This window comes from Lonchura striata, chromosome Z (assembly GCF_046129695.1).
Source record: "Lonchura striata isolate bLonStr1 chromosome Z, bLonStr1.mat, whole genome shotgun sequence".
In the NCBI taxonomy this organism is placed as follows: Eukaryota; Metazoa; Chordata; class Aves; order Passeriformes; family Estrildidae; genus Lonchura; species Lonchura striata.
Genome location: NC_134642.1, coordinates 39,344,091 through 39,370,329, shown reverse-complemented (window position 1 = coordinate 39,370,329; position 26,239 = coordinate 39,344,091). Strand labels below are relative to the sequence as shown.

At 40.9% G+C, this 26,239-nt stretch overlaps 1 protein-coding gene across 1 annotated transcript in view; it reads right to left on the bottom strand.

Annotated features, from left to right (window-relative positions):
* Window positions 1–15,289, bottom strand: part of CCBE1 (collagen and calcium binding EGF domains 1) — a 95,830-nt gene extending 80,541 nt beyond the window's left edge. Inside the window, exons 1-2 of the mRNA XM_021554631.2 lie at window positions 15,168–15,289; window positions 14,971–15,051 (exon numbers count right to left, since the gene is read on the bottom strand). Coding sequence (XP_021410306.1) covers window positions 14,971–15,051; window positions 15,168–15,268 — 182 coding nt within the window. The 5' untranslated portion in view covers window positions 15,269–15,289. The remainder of the gene's footprint in view (window positions 1–14,970; window positions 15,052–15,167) is intronic.
* Window positions 15,290–26,239: the final 10,950 nt, after the last annotated feature.

Sequence of the window (26,239 nt, the reverse complement as noted above, 5' to 3'; positions counted from 1 at the left end):
ATCTCTAAAGCAGAAAGAACGTGCAGTATTCTCCCCTGAGGTGCACATCCTTTGGCTCTTCTCAGATGACAGAACAAGGAGCACTTCAGAGCACCTTCTTACAGTTCTGGGTACCCCAGGGAAAGTACTCTGTTTTTCTCTGAATTCTAACAAGAAGTCCAAAGTTTTCAAAGACATAATTCTCCCCTTATTTATTCAAGTTAATGGGTGGGGCTATTTCTTTGTCACTGCCATGACAGACTAGTGGCTTCAGGGACGCTTTTCCTGCTTCTCTACATTTCCAAATCTACATGTCCCAGAAAAATTATCCACAATAATCTTCTGTTCATAATCAAAATCACAAATGCAGTTTTACATTTGTGATCAGATCCATGTCTTTAATTTCCTCTCAGGCTCACTGCATGGTACCATGTCACACAGCATGGAGCAGGGACAATATAATCCTGCCATGCTCCAATGCTGGCAGGTCTTCCCTCCTGGGCATATCCAACTCCTGCTTTGGCAGACTTACACACTCTCCCCAGACTCCTGATAAGGCTGAAGTGTTTTCCATCTCTCTGCTTACTTGCAGCACTGTTTTAGCTAACTTATGGTATTTTCAAGTGAATAAAAAAGAAAATTTTGAGGCAACTTTGCAGGGATCTATACTAAACTTCATGAGTTAAAATGACACATCTAGGAAGGGGAAAATGCAGACCTGTAATAAAAACCACTGCTGAGCCTCCTGGATAATTAACAAGGGAACAGAGAATGTATGTGCTGCCCTGGCACCTGGAAGGAGCAGACTCAACCTTAAAATTAAGCACCTTTTCTACTCTCTGCAGTTCAGGGATGCTGATAAATGCGGGAGAATTCAGATAAACAAGAAAGTGATGTGAAAGTGAGGGAATACAGAGCATCCTCCTATTTGACCTGACAAAGATACTGAACACAGGCTAGATCACATTCTAAAATTATATTTGTGACCTGTTGGTTTTGTTTTGTTTTTCACAACTGCAAATTGCAAAATTCTGCCACATATCAGAATTAACTGTTCCCTCCTAATTCTTTTATTCCACATACCCTGTACTTGAGCACAGGTCCTCAGATGATACACAGGCATTAGACTCCTACTAAATTCAATGGGTTGAAGCATCCAAACAATTTGATCATCCATCTTGTAGGGCATCACTGGACTGAGAATAAACTTACACTGATCTTGACAGGACAGGGCTAAAAATACAAAGTCTCATCAATTTTAGTGAACATACATCAGTTCATTGAGGATTTCCAACTTTTTAGAATAATTGCATATATTTTATTTACTTATTTAGAAGCAGCTCAGAAGTGCTGACTAGCCAAAGAAATTATGCAAGAAACCTGGGTTTTGCTGGATTTTTGTTGGGGATTTTCTCTTGCTGTTTTTTTTTCTTGCAGAACCAACAATCAAAAATAACTTTAAAGATCTATGGTGAGACAGAAGAGGGCTAAAAAACCAGAACTTAATTGCTCACAACAATTGCTGAGTTAGATGACTCATTGTTAAATATTATCAAATTACTTCATCTTGATGGGAATTGGGAATTTTTGTGAAATTCACAAAAGTTGAATTTCAGGGATAAAATCGTATTTTCACCATTATTTAAAGCAGCATGAATCTAAAGAAGTTCAATTAAATCCAATGGAACTATATCCAGTTTGCACTATTGGAGCAAAACAGATTTTGCCTCTAGCTAATTTTTTTCTTGTACAGAGGCATTAAATCTAAACACAAAGTATTCATGGTCACTCAGAAGAGAGACTAATTTATGTACCATTTTAATGTGTATATGTTGTCGTATCTCAGCCTAAATTTCTTCCAAGACAATCCATACTTTGCCATTGCAGACAGCTAAATGATTGTCAGAACCTTTCTAACTTCAAGAGCTGAGATGGTAAGTTTATAAATAATTTCATTTTGTTATGGTTTTCAGCCCTATACTGTAAAAGGAAAACTCAGGATGGCTAATCCTCCACCTAAACATTGACTTTACAAAGGGAATGATGAAACCTCCAAATGTAGCCTATGAATTACCTCAGAGCAGTTAACTTAAAATACATTGTGGAAAAAATACTCTTTAAGAACAAAATGTATAAAATACATTTGTATGTATGAAAAAAGTTGTATGAAAATCAGTATGAAAAAATGCAAACCAAAGGCAGCAAGTGTCTGTGCCTCTTAAACTCTTTCAAAGATGTGAATTTAGTCTGTGTAAAGCAGGCAGATAATCTTCTGTGCTCTATGTGCCTGCTACCAAATAATGAAAAACACCTTGGATCTACTTGTAAAACTTGTATTTCAGTAGGAAGGGCTGCAAAAGAAATGTTTTGCCCAATAAACTAAGCTACATTTCATAAAGGGTATCACAAACTTTCTCAGGGAGTCTTTCAAATGGGAAATGTTTTCCCCAAACAACTTCATTTTGTCTCTGGGAAAAAGGAAAAACTTGGAATTATTTAAAATCTGCGGTTTAGTCTGTTTAAAAATAAAACTTATTTCTAATAGAAGCTAGCATCTGCTTCTCTATTTATTAAGGTGCTGCTTCCCCAAATAAAGCTTCCTCATCAACAGACTTTTTCATGCATACAGATAGGCTTAGGAACTACAGTTTTCCTTAAAAAAAGTCAGGATTAGGGTAGCTTTTCATTCATATATTAATATCCAGCTGCAGAAAACCAGTTTGACTTGCAGAACATCAATTGACAGAACACCAATTTGACACTCGACTTCCAAACCCATATTTTGGGAGTTAATTCTTATCTCTGCATTGTCATCGGGTAGTTTGGGATGATGTAAGGATACATGGTCCAAGTCTTCCCCACAGCAGCCTGATAGAGAAATCAGGATGTGGTTAGGATCAGTTCTAAAACTCATGTTCTTAAGCATTTCCCACACATATCAACCACATGCCTACAGAGCAAGACATCACACAGCCATTTCCAGTTCTCTGTTGCTTTGCAGCTCTTTTCCACAGGCATCCCACTGAAGCAGGCAGGGTATTAAATCTTTTGAAACACTTAATCTTCTCACAACTGAGACTGGGTTTCAGTAATAAACACTTGTTGTAATTTTTCATCCTTTGGGCCAATTATATTTTCAGGAAACAAGGTCAAGATGGCATTTAATAAAAGGGTTGCTAGATTTGCTTGGTTCTTTCTTCCAAAAGAGAAGCCTTACAGAGGCAAGCAACAAATGGAATAATATGGAATACAGCCAGGGACTTCAGACCTAATACACAATTAAGAGGATGTGAGCAGAAAAGTTTCCCCTCTAATTCCATCCTGAATATGTATTTGTCCTGTATTAAATCTTTGTCAAGTCCTTGAGGAAAATTTCTTGGAAGAGGTTTCTTTTCATTGGAACTACTTATAACTGTAATGACTGTAAGGTCAATGAAAATGTTTGAAGTCTACTTTTACTGGTATTTAAAAATATCCAGAGGTCTATACTGCAAACAAGGATGTATAAATAAATATATGTGTATTTTTGCCATTGTTGTTCCTGACTACTTGTTTTCTACTGCTCTTTTCACTCTGCCATTCCAGTTATTTTCACTGGAGATGTTCCAGTGATGTACCATTAGCTTACTCCCACTGTGGAAATACTCTGGATACTTTTGAAACACAAGAAAAGATCTCAAAAATCTAATTTGTCTGTTGGTGGATATGAAAAAATATACTTTTAAAAATGTGCATTTTTTCTTCTCATCTCAAACTGTAGTATTTTGTTGAACTGGAATGACAGCAAATCACCAAAGTAAACAAAACCTAGAAAGTTCTTTGAACATCTGATTTACGGCAATCTTCTTTGCTGTAACAGGAGTGATACATCTTCAGCATAAGCTTTCAGGTTCTCTTTCTTCCTGTGAGGCATAAATAAGGCTTTCCGCTCCATTTCATAGCTGGAGAATTAGGTAGCACTGACATCCTATGGAAAACTTCAGTGGGTAACTGAAAGCAGAATTTGGCATGATACAGCTCCTTGAGGAGCAGAGAAACGAAGCCCAGGACCCAAACTGGATGCCTGGCAAGCCCCTCCTAAGGTTAAACCCCACGGCCTCCCTGGATCACAGTGCTCTCACTGATGTAAATCTGGAATGGCACCGTCCAGGACCCTTCCAGGCACAGTCAATAAAACCACAAATTCAAGTATGGGTCAGTGCAAGGACAACAAACAGCAAAAACAAGACTCTGGCCAAGAATCTCAGCTTGGAAAACCAGGCAGAGAATTTGCTTTGTTGGTAAGATGCGTTCAATCTGCTTTAACATCTTTCTGCATTCTTTTTTTTTTTTTCATGGAATGCTAAGAATAATTATGAAGAATTCCCCAACTGACGCACTTTGGTGTAGGTCCAGGGAAGTCAGTAGAGCTATGGAAATGCAAACATCTGCAAATCTATTCATATGACCTTTATAGTACCAATGCAGGGACCAAGAGAGACATCTTTTAACAGAGGTGAGCTTCTAAGAAAAATCAAAGTGGCCAGACCTGCAGACAGAATCATAAAATATTCTTAAGCTCCTGTGCCACACAGAAAAATTTCTGAAGGAAAAGGGCCTGATTTAAGATCAAACACAAGGAGAAGGTTTGATTGCACTTTGAATTTACTTCAAACCCAGTGGAGATTCTGGAATGCAGGTCTGTCTCTGTAAAACCCTGTGGATAAAGCTTTTTGTTGAGATTATGTGACAGCAAAATTTCCATTTCTCCTTAAGTTTTAAAACTAAGAGGAAATATCAGGTTCACAGCAAGCTTCACAGCAAGCTTTCCCTTTCTCCTCATTGACTGTATACAGTGAAAAGAACTGGAGCCTGAACTCCTCAAGCAAACTCTGAACAGAAATGTCTGAAAACTGGAAAAGTGTCAGATTGTCCCAATTCCCTCTGTAATTCCTAATTTACTGTGCATTGATGGAAGTTAGAAATGTAGGGAACTGAAGTGTGACACTGAGCAGGGCAACACTCTTTGAAGTAGCATGTTCAGGATCCTGTAGTTTGCTAATATGCAAGCTAGAAGGCGAGCAGAATAAGATAGAATAAAAATGAATCCCACATTTTCTATTTCTAATTACATCCCCTGTTCCATTTTATGTTTCTTAATTGTAAAATGAGAAGAGCTTGAAATGAATACTTTTGCATGAAAACTCTAAAAAAGAAAAATAACCCAAACCCCATTAAATAAAAAACAAACAAACCCCCATGAACTAAAGAACAAACTAACAAACAAAACAAAGAAATAAATAAAACAAAGAACCAAAAAGTCCCAAACTGAACAACAAGAAACCCACGAAGCCCCCCAGTGACCTATTTGCAATAGGCTCCTTATCTCTCCAGGCCTCCAGGCAAGTCCAGTAGAGTAGACATACATTTTCCTCAGGGAAAACAAAACAAACAAAGAAACCCTAATAAGCTTTTAAAATCCAAACATACATCAAAATAACCTTCATACAACTGCATAAGCAAACATACTATTTTGCATACAAGCAGTCCATTAAGTAATGCATCAAGAAATCAATGTCCGAGGCACCACAAGAGTCATAGTCTGAGGCACCACTTGCCCTTAGACTGTCCAGGCCACTGTGAAGACCAACAGCTGGGTTCATCATGCTACAGAATTACAAAGATCAGCCCAGGCTGCCAACATTCTCTGTCTGCCACTGCTCCTTACTCCCGCCTCAGGAAGCAGCAGTTAAAAGCATATATTCCCAGTAGGATTAAGCATTTACCAAACAGTAGCTCTAGTCCTAGTCCCTCAAGTCTCTTTCACACTCTTCACTTCTCAGCCACTAAGACCTACCAAAAAACTACCAAAACACCTATTTTCACCTGTTTTTTTTTCCTCTTCCCACAGATGCTGTTTTAAAGATTAAATAATTTTCCCTTTGGCTATTTTGTTTCAACTATCCAAGGCAATAATCTCTAAACAAAGGGGTTTTGTCAGAATTCCAGAGAGCAGTGTTTAGGAAATGACACCACCATTTTGGTGCAGCTATGATAATAAACCCTTTAGTGAAAATTGAGTATGATCATAACATCTTACTGAGTAGGTAAGATGTCCAGTTTACAACATATATTAAATGTATTGAATGAGATTACAGAAATATTAACATTCCACAGAGACACTGGAGCTCTGAGCAGGAAGTTATTTACAAAGAAAAAATGCATCCAATAAAGTTTTTTTCTCTCTCTTATACAGAGTTCTGACCACACTTTTTTTCTGGGTGTACTTTCATAAATTTCTATATTTTCAGCATTCACCCACTTCTCATGAGATATTATGATAATACTTTATGTATTTTTTCATCCATTTTGAAGACTGTCCAGTACAACTTTCTGGACATGCTCACTTTTTTACAGAGAATTAGGTGGTCAGCCTTCCTCCTTAAGGGGTGATAATGAGATAATGAAGCCAACATGAACATTGCTACTTTACACTGGAAGCGATGCACCAATAATTTTTCCATAGAAAGAGAAATGTTTTCTAGCCCAGATGAATACTGTTTTATATTTCTCCAAACTCACACTCTACAACAACTTGCCATTGACCTATAATATTCTTATTCATTTTTCCAAAAATGATCCACTTAAAAACTTGGATCATAGTTTAGATTTTGTCTCTCTTTCCCACTTAAAACACTGTGTCTGCACCACTTTATATATCTCCCTGTCCATTTGAAAAGGAAGGAGGAGAATTCTATTTAATGTGTGTTTATTACTGAGTGGCTGCTAAAATTAATACAGTTAATACAAACACTGTGTATTTCACCTCATTTCAATTACAGCACAGATTATCAATTAAAATGAATGTGATTAGAACTTGAAACTAACAAAGAAACCCAGAAGAAATTATTTACAATAACTGGATGTATGCTACATGCTTGATGGTCTTGTACTTCATTTTTTGAATCAGGATCAGCAACAAAAATCAACACATCACAATGGAAAACACTCTTTAAGGGAGAATGATTTTCTAAACACTAAGCTCTGAGATTACTGTCTAAAATTGAAATTGTTTTTCTCCTCAACTGTTAAACAGAGCTACTCTCACAGAGATGCAAACAAATTGCTTTCTTTTACTACCCCAAGAAGAAATCAAGTCAGCACAGTATGGATTCTGCTTTCCATTGTTTCTGCTTACAATTGGAATCACATAGAAGAACTGGCAAAGTTGAGCAGCAGAGTGACATTTGCTACTGTTAGTTTACAAAAGAAGCTCCTATTAGTTTGAAAACTGAAACTGAGCAAACAAAAAATGGACAACACAGAGAAAAATAAAATCTGAGTAGACTTTGGGGAAAGCTTTATTTTACTGCAAATCAAAGTCGGCTCGGGTTGTCTGGGGCAGTGGGCACAATTAAAAAGAGGAACGTTGGAGTGATCCATGTGGTCTGTATGAGAGGTAAGCAACACAAGGTCTCCAGAGAAGACAGACTCATCTCACTGTTGCTGACTTATGAAAAAGCCCTGTGCCATCCCCAACAGCTCCATCTGGAGTGACATGGGTACTGAGCACTCAGCAGTGACTCACATTTTGAGACAAAAGCCATCTCAGCACTCAAGGCACTGAAGTGGAGGCAAGACCAAAATATTAAACTCAGGATTGTGAGAATTCACCACAATCTCAATGAAATTCAAAATAATACATGCTCCAAATGACCAGTACTGCACAAGAATGAGTGCAATCTGAAATGAAATTTATCCCAGGTACAGGACAACTTTTTATCTGTATATCAACTTCAGGCATCTCCCTCATACCTCCTTCGTGTGACCTTGCTCTCCACATACAGTAAATTTCCCTTCCACACATGACAGGAAAACAGGCCTGCACAGCAGAGGTCTCGAAAAGTCTGTTGTTCACATGTTCTTTGTGCTGGGCAATGGCTTTCACAGCAGAATATGGGCAATCGTGTCTTACCTGGGATCTTTAGCAAGCCTGATCTAAATTTCCACACATAATTTATATATTTCATGCTTAACATCCCAAAAACTCTTGGCTATGACAAGGAACACAGGCAATCTGAACAGAGCAAGGACTGAAAAGGAAATTTAAATATATGCCTGTAAGTTGTCCCTCCTGCCCCTAAACAGACACACACTTTACAGAGAGGGACAGAGAGGGAGAGAGATTTTCCAGACTGAGGAAGGAAGGAAGGGGAGAGGCTGTCAAGGAAAGATGCATCAGGGCCTGTAGCTTAGCTACAGGCTAACAGGATTCCTCCCAGGGGTGCATGCATGTGGGTTTTTGTCTGATTTTGGGTGATGTGTTGTTTTTATGGATCCAACTTAAATAGAAGCCTGAAAGCATTTAAATTATACTTCTTTGTGGAGTGATTTCCTCCCTTCTGTCACACAAACCACCACAAAGACAGAATTTTTGTCTTTTTATGGCTGTATCAGTTCTTTTTTCTCCTTGCTTCACGGCCCTGGGCATTTTGTCCTTTCTTTTCACTGCTGCTCCATATCTTTATCCTTCCATTCCTGCCTTTTCTGTCTTGCCTGTTTTGTCTGCAATCAGTACAGCACAACACAGCTCAATGGGTGTCTACCACAATGGGAGCAGTAATACAAGTATTAATAACATCCTGCTGTTAGCAGGAGAGACTACAATCAGTTTTTTAAGGACAAAACAGCCTGACCTTAGGGATATATACAATACTTAAGATAATTACAAATGTCATGCTCCCTTTGGCGGCCTATTTTTATTACCTATTTTGTATCAGCCATAGGAGACCCTGGGGTTACTATTTTGTTAGTCTGGAGTCTCTAAGCTAGACGACATGGCCAGGAAAGTCAGTTCATATTTAACCCTATATTCTGTAGATGAAAACCACAATGCAAAGCACCTGGGTTTCATTATCAATCAAACCACCAAGCAGGGCACTTATCATAAAGCTCTCAGCTTGCCAGATCTAAAATTCTCCAAACTGCTTTGATGTGAACATCAAAAACTCCTGGACTATGTGAATGATCACTTACCTGACCTCATCCTTTAATTAGCACATTATACCTGAGAGCACCACTCACAGTAATTACATAACGTTCTTTAAGACCATTAAATAAATTGTTTCCTTTTGTAGTGAATTGGCTGTACAAAAGAAACACTGCACAGGAAACCTACAGGAGCATCATGTTTTGCTGCAGGAGTCTCTGCTGCAGCCAGTATCATCCACATCTGCTGAGTTCTCAGGTGTCCCTAATATCACCAAAAACCAGAAATAGTTAGATTTCTTATTCTTAGCACCTGAGACAGAAAAGTGACACAGAAAGTCACAGCCACCCAAATGTAGTATGGAAGCCTAAAGACAACTGTGTGGCATTGGTGATAACCTTAACCAGCAGATATTCACAATGTGTCTCAGTAGCTATGAGCAATCTATTCCTTTGGCAATCACAGCAAAGAAGAATGAATGAAACTCAGGACTGAATGCAGTCAGAATCATAGAACTTGAAGGTGCTACTTCCAAAGCAATAATGAGGAAAAAAAATCTAGGAAAGCTAGGAAAAATCTCTTGGCACCATTGTAGCATACACTGTTTTGTAAAAAAAGTACTGTATTGTAGAAAATTTTATTCATAGGTATGTACATAGTTCTCCCTGTGATGGCAATTCCCTGGAAGATTTTTTTTTAAGTGTGTATGTATACATATATATATATATATATATATATATATATATATATATATATATATTCTGTATGTTTAGTTTTCTGAAACCAATACAAAGTTTGAAATCATATTCTCTCTACATTTTCAGCAAAATTCTAAAATTCTACTATGGATTGCATTTCCCTTCAAGATAACTGGAGATTAGAGAGTGGTTTGCTGTAATCAGGTTAGTTTCTTGTTTAACTGTTCTATCAGTTGGGGCTCTTTCAATGGTATGGAACAGTCAGCAAAACTTCAGAGAGAAAATGCAACAGCAACTATAAAAAAGAAATTTATGAAAAGTAAAGTCAGAAGATAAGATGACCAAAGATTATCTCTGCTTACTCCAGCTGAAAGCTCCAAAACTATATACAGCAATTTTTTCTCATGTTGGAAAGCTCTGCTACATGCTTGCTGAGTATCTGGGAACCAGGAATTGCATACAGTCCCCAAGGGCATATTAGTGAAAGTGCTGCTCTTTGTGAAACAGCTACACTCCAACTTATTTGCAATTACCTTTATCTTTTAAGAATGTGAAAAAATTATACAGTCTATAAAAAATAGTAGGCCTCACCAGCAGTATCAGCATTGAAGAGGATAAAAAGAAATGCTTGTGATCTCTGTTTAGCATCAGAACAAAGTGGGGCATAAATATATATGCATTCTCTTTCACAATACATTTGAGTTGTCTTTTTGTTATGAAGTGTAGAACAATTTTTTAAAGCATAATTTGAAACCTGAAGTGCTGGGAGGACTTACGCAAAAAAGCTGCTAACTATCAGATGACGAAGGTGACAACCTACACTGAAATGTGTCTGTCCTATTTAAAAGATCTTGCTTGCTAAATACTAAAGAAAAAAAAAGTTACAGATTAAGTTCTTGTTCCACAACATGGAGCTTGTCTGGAGATATATGTAAAGACTTGGCTCATCTTTACAAAGATTTTGCCATCATTAGCTAGAATTTTTGTGCCCAGCACTATAAACTGTTTACTCCTTGATGGTCCTGAAGAAGGAAGGACCAGGAGAAGTCTCCATCACTATACACACAAAGTTAGGGTATAACATGTCCTTGCACGCTTCATTTTCAGCAAAAAATGTGGAAGACTACTTATGGTGATGCCAGAGAAAGATGGATAATTTCTCTTACCATGTCAATAGTCTATTTGTTTTAAAAATAATCAGTTTTGTCAACTAATTTAGAATAAGTTTCACCTGAATAAAAGAAAAAAAACCCAAATCTTTCCTGCACCTATGAAGGTAATGGCTAAATGTTCTTCCTGGCTGTGCAGATCCAGGTTTAAATTTTCATCTGCCTGATCTATGCTTGCTGGTTTCCTTAATTAAACATTTCATTGACATGAAAGACTATTTCTTTCATGTCAATTTACAACAATATTTAAGTGTCTAGTAGGCAAAGAGATGGGCACAGTCAGGCAATAAAAATATTGTTTTCCCATATTTCATGTTTGAATCTTCCTATAACTTCTAACAGCTTCCCACTAGTAAATATGCATAAGTATGCATATTGAATAATTCTGAAAAATTCACTACACCTCTGAAGTCTAACTGAGTAAAATATTTAGCACTCCTAATATACAACAGTTTCTGTGGCAATCAAGCTTGTTGGTTTTTAAAAAGGGAGAAACTCTAATTAATAAACTGTACCAGATGTGACATTGATCCTCCTGAACTCAGAAGTGACATAACCACTACCACTCCCTTATGGGAATGCAGCTCCAGAATCAAGATGAAGCAAGGGGATACCTGTCCCAGATGCTGTTTTCTTTCTGGACCAGAGCAACAACATACAGGAGCACTGTTTAAAATGGAAAGGAAGAAAGGACTGTAATGAAAAAGACTGCTGCAAGGATGCACAAACTGAATTGGCACAGGCACTGGAGAAAAATGCAACATTTGTGTAATTTTTCATGCCAACAAAGTGTTTGGAAAACTGTATGAGAGTGAAACAGGTTAACAACACATCCAAGTGACTGGAGAAGACAGTAACAAGAGACTGGGTCTTCATATTCTCATGCTCCCCAAATTTCCTAAAATTTGATGAATTTTGGCATACAGCAAGAATTCAAAGTCTTACTGGACCATGCCACTATCAACAAATCTGCAGAAATTCTTCTCCATACCTACCTGATGGGGGCATTAGTTCTGGGTACTTTGTACAGCAACATACAAAAGTTTAAATGAGATTTCCACAGAAAAAATTTTGTATAAGCTCCCTCTGGTTTTTGCATCTGTTTCTCTGTACTCTTATGAAAACAAATAGAGAGGACATATAAAAAAATACAAATCAAACTAAACCAAGGGCCAGACTGCACACATTCAAAAGAAAAAATATGTCTGATTGTGTACATGGTTGCTATGACCACAGGGAAAAATGCCAGTATATTCTCACTGCTTGGCCTCACTTCTGGCTTGGTCCTCCACTTGGATCATCTTTAATCATGAGTAAATCTGGTTAAAAAAAAAAAAAAATAAAGAAATCTTTTTGTGATGAAAAGATGCTATTTTTATGGAAGTTCTCTAAAAACATGCTGATTTTCATGACAAATTTCAGCAGGAGGAATAAAAGGATGATATTACTTTCTATCAAGCATTTTGGTGAGGAATTTTGACATATAACTTCATATGCATTTCTTATTTTATTTAATTAATTGCACAACAGACCATCAGTAGTGCTGCATATTGCCTTATGCCTGATGTGTTATGATAAATTTTGTGTCAGTTTGTATAATTTCTACAGAAATGGTACTTTGACCTAGAAAAGAAGTTAGGTGTCTGCTAATAGTAAATAGAAACTGACATTAACTATCCCTTTATCTAGCTCTAATAATGTATATAAATTACATAACTATTGTCACTATGAAATACTGTGATAAAGATGTGTAGGAAGATAAAAAATGAAGTGTTGTAAGAATAAACTATAGAACAGCAAAACCAAATTTATCTGAAACATGGAGCAAAAGCTCCTAAAAGCCACAGCTGAGTTTCTCCAAGCTGAAGTTCTTTAAGAGTTGGTTGTCATTCCAGAGATGAAAACTGAATCCTTAAGCTCCTGAATGTCCTATGAAACAAAATCCACCTTGAGGCACCACAGGATTAGTCAACACTCACAAGTTTCCTGTCATCTTGTTAACAGCCTCAACTTCAAAATGTTAATGAATCTTACATTAAAATGTGTTCTGCCAAGAGTAATCCCACGTGCCTGCTCAGAGCACACCTTGCTACCAGGAGCAACGGGGGTGCTGTTCTGCCCCCGGGTTTCACCAGGATGATGCTGCAGGTCCTTGCCAGAGTGTGTCACAGCTCTGAGGGGCAGGACTGCCAGCACACTGCAGCTCAGGTCAGTGCTCAGTGCAGAGCTGCTCTGCTGAGCAGAGTTGCTGCCCTCCTTTTGTGCATGGACATCATGAAAGAGACCTTGCAGGGTGAGGAATGGAGCCCTCACTCAAGCCTAAAGGTTAAACCTTAAAAATACATGATTACATGGAAATGGATTTTTTTTTCTTTTTTAAAGCAAGGGAGTCTTGGAAGTCATAGATACAGAAAATGTTTGAACTAAAACAACCAAGAGGTCAATGTAGCAATTTTCAAATTTTCACCCACATAGACTGTGCTGATTTGGGACAGTGAGTATCGCTTGGAATTGTGAAGAGGGAGAGGTGGGGAGGGAGGCTCGTCACAACCAGAGCCCAAAGATCAGAAATACCTCAGAGAGGATGAAAGAAGGCACAAGTGGAACTTGGCAGCTGGACAGAGTTCTGCTTTCTTTGCACAGTGGTCTATAGCAGCCAGTGGAGATTGTGTAGTCCTCCTCTGTCACACACAAAGCAGAATCACTTTCCTCAGATGGATTTTGAGACACACACAAAGGAGCAGGATGATCATGTGTGTGCTGCCTTATGCAGCTCCCACTCTAGCTTCTTCATTCAGTAGCTCCCTACTCAGAACAGTCTTGTCCACACCAGTGTTCTGTCCCCAAACCAGAGAAATGCTGCAGGTTCAATCAAGAACCTGCAAAACTCTCCCTGCAAAACCTTCACACTGTACCTCTCCAAAATGTGTTGCCACTGAGTCCTCAAGAGCTGCTTGTAAGAGGGCTCTGCCTCATCTTCACAGAGAGAGAGAGAGGGAAGAAATGGGAAGCAGGGCAGGGTGGTCTGCATTCTCTGCAGAGCCCTTCCCAGGGACTGGGAGGAAGCTAATGCTCCTAAGAACTGGGCAATGGCAGGACACTGTCCCAAGTGACTGTAGCTGCCAGAGGGAATGAACAAGCCAGAGAGCATGGGAGAGGGACAACGCTGCTGCAACGTGTGTCTACAGCTTTTTGGAACTAAACAGAAGAGACGGACACTCTCTGAAGAGTGGACACTCTCTTAACACTTTCTACATGTGTTACTGTATTTTTGGTATACAGAAGTGGCTCCTTGCCACATGCAAGCATACACACACAGGCAGAGCACAGTTGCCTCCACAAAGCAGCCTCTCATAAGAAGCAGCTTTCATATATGGAATATCTCGTCTGTGGAGACGAGTCTAACCTGAGGGCATGATATGTGTGTGCTCATACTTTGTGTGCAGGTCTTCAAAAAAGCACATCCACATCACTGACAGCTTGGGGCAGCTGATGATGTTTCAGATGATGTTTCTCAAACACACAGCTGAAAAGTTAAAATTCATTATTAGATTCATCTTGCTTAATTTGAGGGGCCTCTTCCAAATTTCTCCCCTCAAGCTGTTTGCTGAAGATGTTACCAATTCTGAGAGTTACCAGTTCTACCTAACTTGAGATATATTTTGCACAGCACAAATCCAGATGATCTTGCTGATTAAACTGTAACTGATGCAGCTATTACTCCAATGTGGTCCCGGACACCCAGGTCAGAGGCAGCCTCTCTCACCATATCAAAAACTGTCGGTGGCTTCGGTACAGCAATGAGAACCACACGCGCCCTCTCCAGCGATGTCTTGGAGGTGACGTTTGCAGCGAGCTACCGAAACCCTTTCTTGGGACAACTGCAGGACTTGCCAGGGGAGATGCGGAACGCGCGAGGGATGTGACCAAGTTACCTGCTCCGCGGTCCACGTGGTGGTGGGAATACCCGGGCGGGCTAGTACAGAGCAGGGGGGAGAAAAGCAGCTGGCACAGCAGCCGTGCCTGCGCCTGACACCTACACGCGTGTGTCCCCCCCTGCCTTCCCCGCAGACAGCGAGTCCCCAGCCATGGACACGCGTGAACTCCGCGCCCCCTCTGCCCCCCGCCCCCCGTCCCCCGCGGCTGCGGCGCTCACCTGAAGCAGGTGGTGAGCTCTCCCGTGGATTTCAGGCAGGGGTACCGGGTGGTGGCGATTTTGTTCTCGGAGCAAACCTCCCTGCAAGGCGGGGAGTCGGAGTATTTTTTAAAAAACCCAAAAGGTAGGAAAAAGAAAAAGAAGGTGGTCGTTGGGGAGGACACGCGCAGAATCAGCCTCGCTATCACAACACCCACCTGTCGCCGTCCTGCGGCTCCTCCCGGTAGGTCCAGGCGTGTCCCAGCGCCAGGAGCAGCAGCAGCCGGAGCGGGGCCAGGCTGCCGGCCGGCCGCCCCATCGGGCCGTCGCTCCCCTCCGCGCCGCGCCGGCTCTGCCCGCCCCGGCCGGCGGCGGGGCTGCGCCGACCCGCGCTCCTCCCGCCCCGCCGCGGGGCCGCCCCCCGCCGCCGACAGATGTGCCCGCGGGGAGGGGCCGCGCGCGCCCAGATGTGCCGGCAGATGCTGCCCCGCGGCGGGGCGGCGGCCAGATGCGACAGGGTTGCGGCAGATGTGCGGTGGGAGTGCGGGGACATCAACAGACAGCCCCGCGAAGCCACGCTGCACTCCCGACCCCCCGGCTGCGGGCAGCACGCGGAAGCGGGGGAGAAGGGTGCCCACCCCAGGGTAAGGGCGACGGAAAGTGGTGGAAAGGTCCGGAGCGGCGGGGGTGATCTGCGGCTCTCGATGCACCTTCACTGATGCTTTCCAGATTCGGGTTTATCTCAAATCTCTTCCCTGAAGGAGCAAAGCCGCTCAAAGCATCTCTGCTGCGACGGCTGTTTATCCTTGTGTAGAGCTGCCGCTTCCCCACCATTCATAAAGACGGAGATTAATGACAGCAGACTCCGATAAAGCAGCGCATCAGGTCTGGCCCGTTTTACCATATCCTGTTTTCACGGTCAAACTGCTTGGGATCAGGGGAGTGAACCTGCAAAACGACCGTGCCTTTGCAAAGCGTTGGGCAGACTTCTTAGCTTTGATCACCACGTAGCTTCCTACAAGTACCAAAAGCTCTGGGGACATGACGGGGTGCAAATCAGCCTTTCTAGTACTTTCACCTGCAGTATAAAAGACCTCATTTTGCAGTCAGAAAAATCAGGGAAGTGTGAGCAACAGATTGTACTCATATATCATTACAGCCAGAAAAGTCAGGGTTATGAAAGGAACTGTAATTCCTCTATTAAACTAGCATAGGAGTAATAAAGGGGTGTAAGATTTGAGCAACACGCTTCTCTTTTTTGCCCCTGCCACAGGCACCATTTAACAATTTCACCATTCCATGCCTCAGTTTCCCGTGTCTCTAAGAGGAAGTTCCTGATAACAAAATAAATAAATAAAACAATGCAGATCCCCCATATATGAATCAGCTATGATTAAACGGTTAATCTCTCCGGTATGTTGTCCAGTACCCGGGAAAAAAACTATAGGTGAACTGGGAAATTACGGGATTTTCAGAAGTTTTTCCTGACTTGCACATCATCCACTGTCATCATGGCATGTGAACTGCCAGCTTCAAGGTATTTCCCTCCTCTAGGCAGCACATTGTCTCTACTCCTGTGCTCAGTTAAGGGAGTGCTGCCTGGCAAACTTTTTTCCCCCACTTGTTTTGGCTTTTGCTCTCAAGAGGATGTTTCAGATGTTTATTCTCCCACAATTACTTCTTTTTCCTTTATACAAATAATGAGTAAGCAAAGACGGGACTTGCTATCTTGAAGCCAGAGAAAGCTGTGGGTCGTTCTCACAGGGCTAAGCTCTCATTGTTCACAGGCAGCCTTTCCTGATTTGGAGATAACAGGAACAAAAGCAGGACCTGGGTGCTTGGACCCCAGAGCTCAGGAGACACCTGTCTCCAAATTGTGTTCCTTACCCAAGCAGCCCAATTGTGTTCCTGCTCCAAGCAGAAAGTAACCAGTGACAAGGTCTGAAATGAAGAAGGGTTTGCACTGCTGTAACCCCTGTGATGTCTGTCTATAGATAACAAAGAATTTAATTTAACACATTCCAGAAATGGTCACCGACCCTCCCAAAACACTCCTTTTTTTAAAGAGATTGAATCCCAGAGAACAGAGCTGAAGTCCTTTGGATGATTTCCAGCCCAGACCCAAGTGTCATGAATGCCAAAGGACTTTGATTTTAAAAGGCCTGAATACAGGGCTGGCATAAGTATATTCCAAAAAGGTGGGGTTTTTCTCAGAACTTTTGCCACTCAGTGAAGGTCTGATTCACTACCTAAACTACTTAACTTGTCTCCCTGCCCTTTATTTAATCCTTGCCACCCACATAGCACTGCTATCTTTTTAATTAAAAAATATTATATTAACTTACGTATGTATTTATTTAACCCATGCTAACAGCCTTGCTAATTTAAAGATGGTAACCTGCAGGTGAAGTTAATCCTGTACTTGACTCTGCCAAAGCAGGGCCCAAAGTTTTACATTCAAAAGAATTTCAGTGTGATCAATAGTTGACAGGAAAGAGAGATTAAACAGCACCATACTTTGCAGTTGGTAACTGTATTGCAACTGAATACATTAAAGTTGGAGATTTGGTCATTTTGCTTCATCAGCTCCATCTCAGCTTTAATGATCACGCAGCCAGGGTCATCCTGCGAACAAGGCTTTTGTCCTGAAAAGTGTTGAAGGGTGATGGTGGTTAAGGAAACATGGAAAAGTTTCTGTTGCCTCAGGGAAGGAACGGCTAGGGCTGTTTTCACATATAGCAAATAAGCAGAATGGGATTTCTCATGCGAGGGATGCTTTTTCTTGTGCAGGGTCATGTTAGTTTTGACTTGCCCAACTCAAGCACGTATGAAGTTGATTAAGTTGCACGCTAAACTTTGGAACGCTCTCAAAGAAAAGAATGAGGAATTCAATGCAGTAAAGTGGTTATCAGAAGTTTTATTTACACTGTTTACATAGGAAGAAGATGCATTGTTTCCTGTAGTTCATTCATAATGATGCTGTTGAATTAATAATACAAATTCAAGTTCCTTTCTGGATATTGCTGGTAACTGGAATAGCCTAGAAGCAAATCTTGATCACTTCCTCCAAAGTGGCTTTTTCTGTAGTGGAAAAGCAGAACCTCTGAACATGAGGAGAAGGGTGTTCAGAGCACCCCTGACTCCTTAGAAATACAGGGTTTGTTTGCATGCATGAAGATCTTGAGCAGTTATTTATTTATTATCTACTACTCCTGGATCTCTACCAGGGCAATTGTATTAGGCTCAATAATAACACATTGAAGAGGTTTGAAATTTTGATAGTGATGCTAAACATAAGATTATTTTTATCCCCTTTCTACTCCAATCTTTAAAAGAGCTGTGACTATGATGTCTGGGGAGGAAGGGTAGGGGTAGGGGACCACAGGGATTTTTTGGTTAGTTGGCTGGTTTTTTTAGATGTTTCACTGCAGTTCAGAAGTATGCACTGTGATTACTCTTGATGCGTTTACAAACGACATTTTCATTGGTGTATTTTCCATCTGCTTCAAACATAAAACAGTTACTGTAAATAGTAAATAGTAAATAGTCTTAATCCTACTACTACAGTGTTGTGTTTACATCAAGTGCCAGGTCTCCAGCAGTCAGCATTGACATGTCCGGAGACATCACAGCAAGGCTGAAGGTGTAAACAGACAGAAAACAGAGATTTTCAAGAATATCTTGAGTAGATACTTTGAAAGGCCTCATGTTGGTCATTCATGGATTAGGCTCCCTTCCAGGTTAATGCCCAAACTGAACCTGGAAATCCAGATCCAGACCTCCACTTTTAAGAAATATTGCACAATCCAAACTCAGCTGCTACACACTCATCCAGGCTTGGGCAGCATAAAGATTTCCCACAGCACTGGAACTCCAGGAGGCACCCAGAGCACTGTTCCATCTCAGAAAAAATCCAGAATCAGATAACAGAGATAGAAAAAAAAATCCTGAATTATTATATCTCTCTCTAGATAGATAGATAGAGGTGAAACGTCTTCCTCCACATGAAATTTCTAACCTCTATGTGATCAACAGAATTACCCAGTCTGTAAAAGACTGCATGAAGCAAGGAATAAACAGGCAGAACAAAGGCTAGGAGTGAATGCAAAAGCTCTCAGAAATTATCCCCCAGAAGCAGGTCCGGGATGGGAAGGAAGAGAGAAAAGGTGAAGAAAAAGAGAGGGAGAAGAGGAAATATAGGGAATAAAAAAGGCTGAAGAAATGTCAGGGAACCATAAGGTCTGCCCAGGGTAAACAGGTATTACATCCTGAAAGATGACGGTAGAGCACCTGGCAAAGCATCTATCAGAGCAGGGGAAATGTAGAAACAGGTGAAAAAACAGTGGCATAACCACAGCAGCTCCAAGTTATGTTTGGGAGGCAAAGACCAGAGGACAAGATGAAGAATGGCTAAAAAAATTGAGAAAGGCTGTTATTCTTACATCTTTGTTCTAGCCATCCTTTTGCCACTTGAAAAGGTGTGAAACTGTGGAAATTAAAATATTTTATTTATTTTGCCTAGTAAGTTCAAGGGGCTGTCTTACTCTCTGCTACAGCCCAACATCTAAAATACCCAACAAAACTTGCATTAAATAAAAATATTGATGCAGAGATAGATACTTCTCATCACAAACAGTAGAATGGCACTTAATCCATCTAGGAGACAAAAAGTCTTTGCTTTTTGTCCGAGGTATTTTTGGTAAAACACATCAACAAAGGACCAGGGCAGTTGAAATGCGATGCAACTGTTTTGAAAATAGCCATGGAAAAAGGCATGTCAGAAAACATGAAATGCTGACCATCAGGCACAGCCTCCAGAGAGCATCACAGCTACAGAAAGGAATTGCTTCTGTTTCACAGATAATTACAGGGCTCATCTTAGCAAAAATAAACACCTTTTGAAAGTATCAGCTAAAACAATAACACTGCTGACCAAGAAGAAAACACGTAAATGAGAGCACTAATCCACCAAAAACAAATCCTGGTGGATACGTGGCATCACACTAGCCAGACCTGACTTATTTTTTGGGGGGGGTTAGGTTTGAATTCCATTTTGTTATAAGAGATTAGAGCTGAAGAATGTGAAATCTTCCATGGCATCCCAGCTATCAAACACCATTGACCTCTGCAGATCATATGTGCTCCTTTTCATTCTGGGCTCCTTTGAAAGGCCTGGCACACTGCTCTAAGTGCACGGGCAGCAAGATAAACAGACCCCCTTCTACCCAGCCTTTATATGAGTCAAAATGAAGGCACTGTGCTTCTGAAGTTTACAAGATTATCCACCTAAATTGCTCCTTTGATGAGCATCCCATGGCAGTGTCATGTTCTAGAAGCCCTGGATGTTGAGGAGGAAAGTCACTGACCCAGAAATCACTTTTTAACAACAGGCATTTCCCACATCTATGTAGAAGAAACCGAGTAGGTGGGAAACTAGATCTGATGATACAAACTGAACTAAAATTTGAGCACTTGTTCTTTTATTTGCAGAGGCACGTTGTGGTGGCAGCATGAAGGAAGATAGCCCCAGGAAGTATTCCTTCTTTTCAACAAGCCAAAGGTATCCTTTGACTAAAAGAAGTTATGGGAGCCTTGTTCTAGCATGCAAGCTGTTGGCAAAGGAAGTGCAATACTCAAGACTGCTGTGTGTGCATGCCATGGAAACAGCCTGTAAATGGCCAGTCTCTAATGCCATCAACCCATTTAGGAGTCTAATGGCTCCCCAGCAAGGTGTTGGGGTTTATTTTGCAAACTCTATGCCAAATCATGCAGACTAGACACAGAGGCATGAGCAAGTGGAGACCTTAGTGAAAAATTCACAACAACTGAAAATTTACAAATAAAGGCTGGGGTATTTTGTGTGTTTTTAGTTATATATCATTAACTGACAAGCCTTTATTTTGTAGTATAGAATACTGCTCCTAGAAGAAAATAGCTTCTTGCAATTGTTTGCAAATGTTAGGAAAAGTGTTCCAGTGACTAAGACATCAATCCCTGGGTGAACACAGCCACACCTGTGGCTTATGTTAAGTCTCAAGTATTTATTTGCTCTGATGGCAGTATCAAGTTAATAAAATAGACACCCTTAAAAGTGAAAAAATACTGGATATTTATAATAGCTATGTTTCACACTGTAGAATATTAGAATATGTAGCAATAGTTTCCTAAATTGTTCCCAATGTAGATTTCCTCAAGGAGTGTTGTACACTGACCTTCCTAGCTGCTAAAACCAACATTTTTCCATTTTAAGCCCGTCCACAGCAAGTTGCGGGCAGCTCAGGTATCTGGTCCATGTAGATGGAGCCTCCTGCAGATTTGCCATCCCACCTGCAGAGCAGGAAATATTATCTCATGGACTGTGCAGCTGTTTTGCATCTATGGCCAGACACAGCTCCAGGCAGCTCAGGTATCTCTAGCTACACCTGTGAGAAAGCTGCTTCTCCATAGATCACTGCAGGACTCCTTCAGAGTGCTCCCATGCTTGGAGCTATGCAGGGGAGCTGAGGAAGTCCTGTGACACAGGGGAAAGCAAAGCAGCCCTCATGCTGCTCTGCTCATGGCAATCCTTGGAGCCTGTGCCAAAGCAAATGCAGCCTGGAGACTCTGTACACGTGTCCCTGCTGTGGCATCTCACCCCAGATGTGTTTTCTTTGGCTCAAGCTTTTGTGGAGCCATGGGCACTCTCCAGAGTGCAACTGGATAAAAATCTCAATGTTTTTCAGTGCTCTTGGGGAGAAAAAATTCCTTGTTCATGTGGCTACAGAATCATAGTTCTTTTAGCTATGGGCAAAGCCAGGTGCAGGGAGGCTTGAGAGAAGATTGGTATGCTACCAATTGAAATCTGCCTGTCCTGGGGTGCTGGCTGCACCTGCCCTCCTTGGAAAAGCTGGGTCACACACTCATGCAAGCACAACCCCTCAGCTCTTACCTTTAAATCTACCAAGGAAGGAATGTTTTCACTTGTATGTAATTTATAAGTGGGCAAATGAACTTTGCACAAATATAACCCCCTCACACTCACAGACTCAGGCAGGTTTTTATTCCACTTCCTGACATGAAGTGGAAGCAACAGTTTTGCACTAAACATTGCAGTTTTCCCTGACATGGAAATGGTTGTATGTTTCATGCTTTTCATCTCCTGCATGATGGTTTTGTTGCTTTATTAGTTCTGATATCTTTTTTTTCCATCTGATTTCCTTCTAAATAAGGCAGCTTCTACTGTGGAGTTTCATTCTGCCCTAAGGAGCAACACATGTAACTCATCACAGAAATGGGCTTGATTCAGACCAGTCACCCATCTCATTGAAGTTAATCTGGCAAAACACAAGCGGAAAAAAAAAAAAAAAAAAAAGAAGGAAAAAGAAGAATACGACCTTCACTCCACAGCTTGTGACAGCGCACTCATTGCTTATTTATTCTGCACTCCTTGCAAAAACACTCCACACATTCAATCACATCTCAAAGAAAGGGGTCAAAAGGCAAGTGTTTTTAAACTGTCTCGGTCAAAGAGTGTCTTCCCATTAAAGCTGTGCTGGTTGTGTCAGAGAGAAAATGCTGTTTTCTATGAGGACTGACCACTCTGACAAATCAACAGTAATTACTCAGAAATAGGCTCTGGCACATTCATTGCAAGAAAATTAATCACCAGGCACCTTCCATGAGTAACAGTGAATGCTTCTTAATTCTGTGGATGCCTGTGTGAAATGTACATGAAATTATCTAAATCTTTCAGTGTTTATTTCATGATTAATGGTACTGCATCTGGCTTGATCGCTACAGTGGATGGCCAAAGATTAAGAAATTTAAGGCAGTGGTGTGGAACACTTGCAGGGAAGAAAATCAATGATGAAAAAGAATTGTAGAACTCTATTAATTTGAGCTTGTAAAGTGCTGAATTTCTGTTTTCAGTGATGGATGTAGGAGATTTCAGAGTCTGTCAAGAATAGGTGGGAAGCAAACTAAGCATGTTGGGAAAGATAACTTTTTTTCCAGCAGAGGGGAAAATCCACATTCAGATATCCATTTATTAAGGTGTTAATTGTTAGGATAAATACAGAATTTTGCCTTGAGAAGGACCTTTCTCTCCAAAACATGCAATTTACATCTGGTTTGACTTCAGGCTAAAAGAGTCCTTGCGTGTCACTGGCTAGCTGATTTGCCACAAGGAAAAATTGTGCATGCTTTATACCAATTAATCTGAGGTCTTTCTACATTTACCCCTTTACAGGTCCTTTAATACTACAAGTAGGCTTGATCTCCTGCATCTTGCAAGAAAGTCACTCAAAATGTCTGGCAGTGCCCTGTGATTCATGATGTGCAAGTTCCAGGTGTCCTCAAGGAAATACACAGTGAGGTCTCTAAGGCTTTGGGGCACTGTGATAACAGTGATCCAAGTTCTTGTGAAAGAAAAAATAAATCAATCAACTCTGTGAAAGTGCTTTATAATATTCAGCATATCTCAGCAGCAGTCTGGAAGGACCAAAACACTGGAGAATTAAGTTACACTTTTCTTGTAATTCCACATGTTCTTTTGCAGCCACAATACTCTATTTCAAAATTGTGTTTCTCTTTTTTTTGCCATATGTCAAGCAATAGGTTTTTCCAGGTCTGTATTTCAGTCCAAAAAAACCCACCAAAAACCAAAACAAAAAAACAAACCCCAAAATGCAAAAAAAAAAAAAAAAAAAAAAAAAAGACAGACATGCAGAGAAAAAAAAAAAGTACTGTGGAATGATATTTAATTTAGTTTGATTTCTTAAAGAGGTGAGGGGGATCTCAATACTTCAGAAAATTATGTTTCTGTATTATACTTCTGGCAGCTATTACTTACCAAAGTTAGGTAATCTATTTTTCTGTCTGAAAAATAATGGCCAGAAGAAAAAGAGCAAGCAAAGGAACAATAATGATAGTAACTCATTTCCACTGAACAACAGGGGAAATTAGCAATGCATACCTTGGCACTTAGCTGAACCAAGCTGCTTTTCCTACTGACTCTTCTTTCAGGCATCCTGTCAAAATATTTCCTTGAAATGAGTTCCTAGTGTGTGCAGGAGCTATTTATAATCTACAACACTTATTTTTGGATTAAATACATGTAGGTGGCTAGTTGCCATGAGAGCAAAGGGGGGGTTTCAATGAATTGCAAGAATGTGTATGAAATACTACCCTTGGGATATTACCTTTCCAAGCTGAGCAGCCCGTACAAGCAATCAGGCTGTCAGACATGGTGTCAGAGCAGGCACAGCACAGAAACTGGCTGAGGGATGCATCAGCATGACCTCACCCCACTGTTGCTTTCTGCCTCTCTTTCTGAGGCAACCCTCCAGGTCCTGTCCTGGAACAGCACTAAGGAGCAGCCAAGGAGCACAGCCAAGGAGCAGCTCAGGGGAGCTCCTGTTTATTCAGTACCTGCCCTGATTTTAGTCAGTGTGTCCATCGGCTGAAGTCAGCCCCATCACTAGCCAAGCCCCTCTGCAGAGGAGAAGAAATGTTTGAGGACTGTCTGTCTGAAGACTCTCATGTGTGGCTTAGACAGGACAACCCTGGCCTCTATGCCATTCATTGCTAGCTTCCTGCCTTCTCCTCCAAGCAGTTTTCTTCTCTGTCTTACCACATACCCATCCATCCCAGAATTCCAACTCTCTCCCTGAGTTGGCGTGGGTGACTCCTTGCCCCCAGCAGCACTGGTTTGGAGCTGTGCTGACAATTCCCCTGAGGTGTCAAGCTCCCATTCCAGGGACTGATGGCATCAGCCACTCCACAGTGGATATGACTAATGTGTAACCCTAACAGCCCCTTCCCCCCCTCAGCAGTTTAGTCAGAACAGAAGGGAAAACATCCGCTGGCTAATGGTTAGATACACCAGCTGTGCTACTTGTGCTGTTTTCTAACCAAGGGTGGGTAATCATTAATAGCACAATGCACTGGCATAGTTCATATGTGGTTACTCTTCGGTCACTCCTGATTTACTGCAGCCTTTACCAATTTCAGTAAAATAATGTGGCATTCAGCTTGTGTTGGGCAATCCTAGCTTGTGCTGAGAAAGCCCCTGGTGTATTTGACACTGAGATGCTGCCAAAGCCCTGGTGAGCCCTTCACAACTGACATACAGAGCAGCTAATATGCCTTTCCTGATATGAAAGAAACATGACACTGGTGATGAATTATCTTTCTATCTGTCTATCTATCTGTCTACCTATCAATCACTATCTACTCTCTTGGCTCAGTCACAATCACTGCTCTAAATGTTCCAGAATGTCTCATACTGGAGTTTTCATGAGAATTGGATCTTTCTTTGCACTACAGACAGTTACCTACAAGTTCGTGTTTAGTAAAAGGTTCAGGCTCACCTTCAGATGAAAAGGTTGTGTGGATGTCACAGAAATACATCATATCTCATACTAAAGAGCCATCATTAGTGCAGTATGGCAAAAAATATTTCTAAGGATCACTAAACTAGACTTGATTCAACACCACTTTTTCTCCCTCTATATTTCTGTTTTCAAAGAAAAGCATTAAGGCTGAATAAGGTCAAAATAAGGGGGAAAAAACTTCATATACAGGAAATGTCCAGTTGAATTTTAAGGATTATGTTGCTTTGAAAAATAAGTTCTAAGCTGTGAGTAGGGGAAGGGAAAAGAAGAAAACTATGATTTTCAGTAGTGTCAGCTGCCTGCCAGAGGCTCTGGGAAGCTGCCTGCTCTCATGGATGTGGGTCAGGGGCTCAGCACAACAGTGAGAGCCCAAACTCCTCCCTGGTCACAGCCAAACCCAGAAGGTTGAAGGGAGGGCTAAGACAAAAGGAGGACTTCCAAGATACCTGTTCAACTATGTAATAATGTGGAGTATAAGAAAAGCCTTTGTGTGAGGACTGCTTTGCAAGAACAACCAGACTGACATCGCAGCAGAGTTTTCTAAGTGCTCATTTGTGAGCAAATTGCAAGAACATGTAACCCAAAGCTTTCTTATACAAAGCATTTTGGATCCATGCAAGTGTCTGGGATGTACATATCTGTTTGAGCTGCAGAGAGCAAAGCCAGAGCAGAGGACAGAAAGGGAAATACAAGAAACCGTGTGCATGACAAAGTTACTGCACGAGGATGAAACATGCAGACTTAACTGGGCACAATGGCAATGGAAAACTGCTCATTGTATTCCAGTTTTCTGAGGACAACAAGCCATGTAAATTAAGGGAAATATGTCTTCAAAGTGTCTTCTGTCACCCCAGCAAATAAAAATGGGAATAAGTGACAAAAGCAATAAATTACTGAATACAAGAAGGATATTTTTT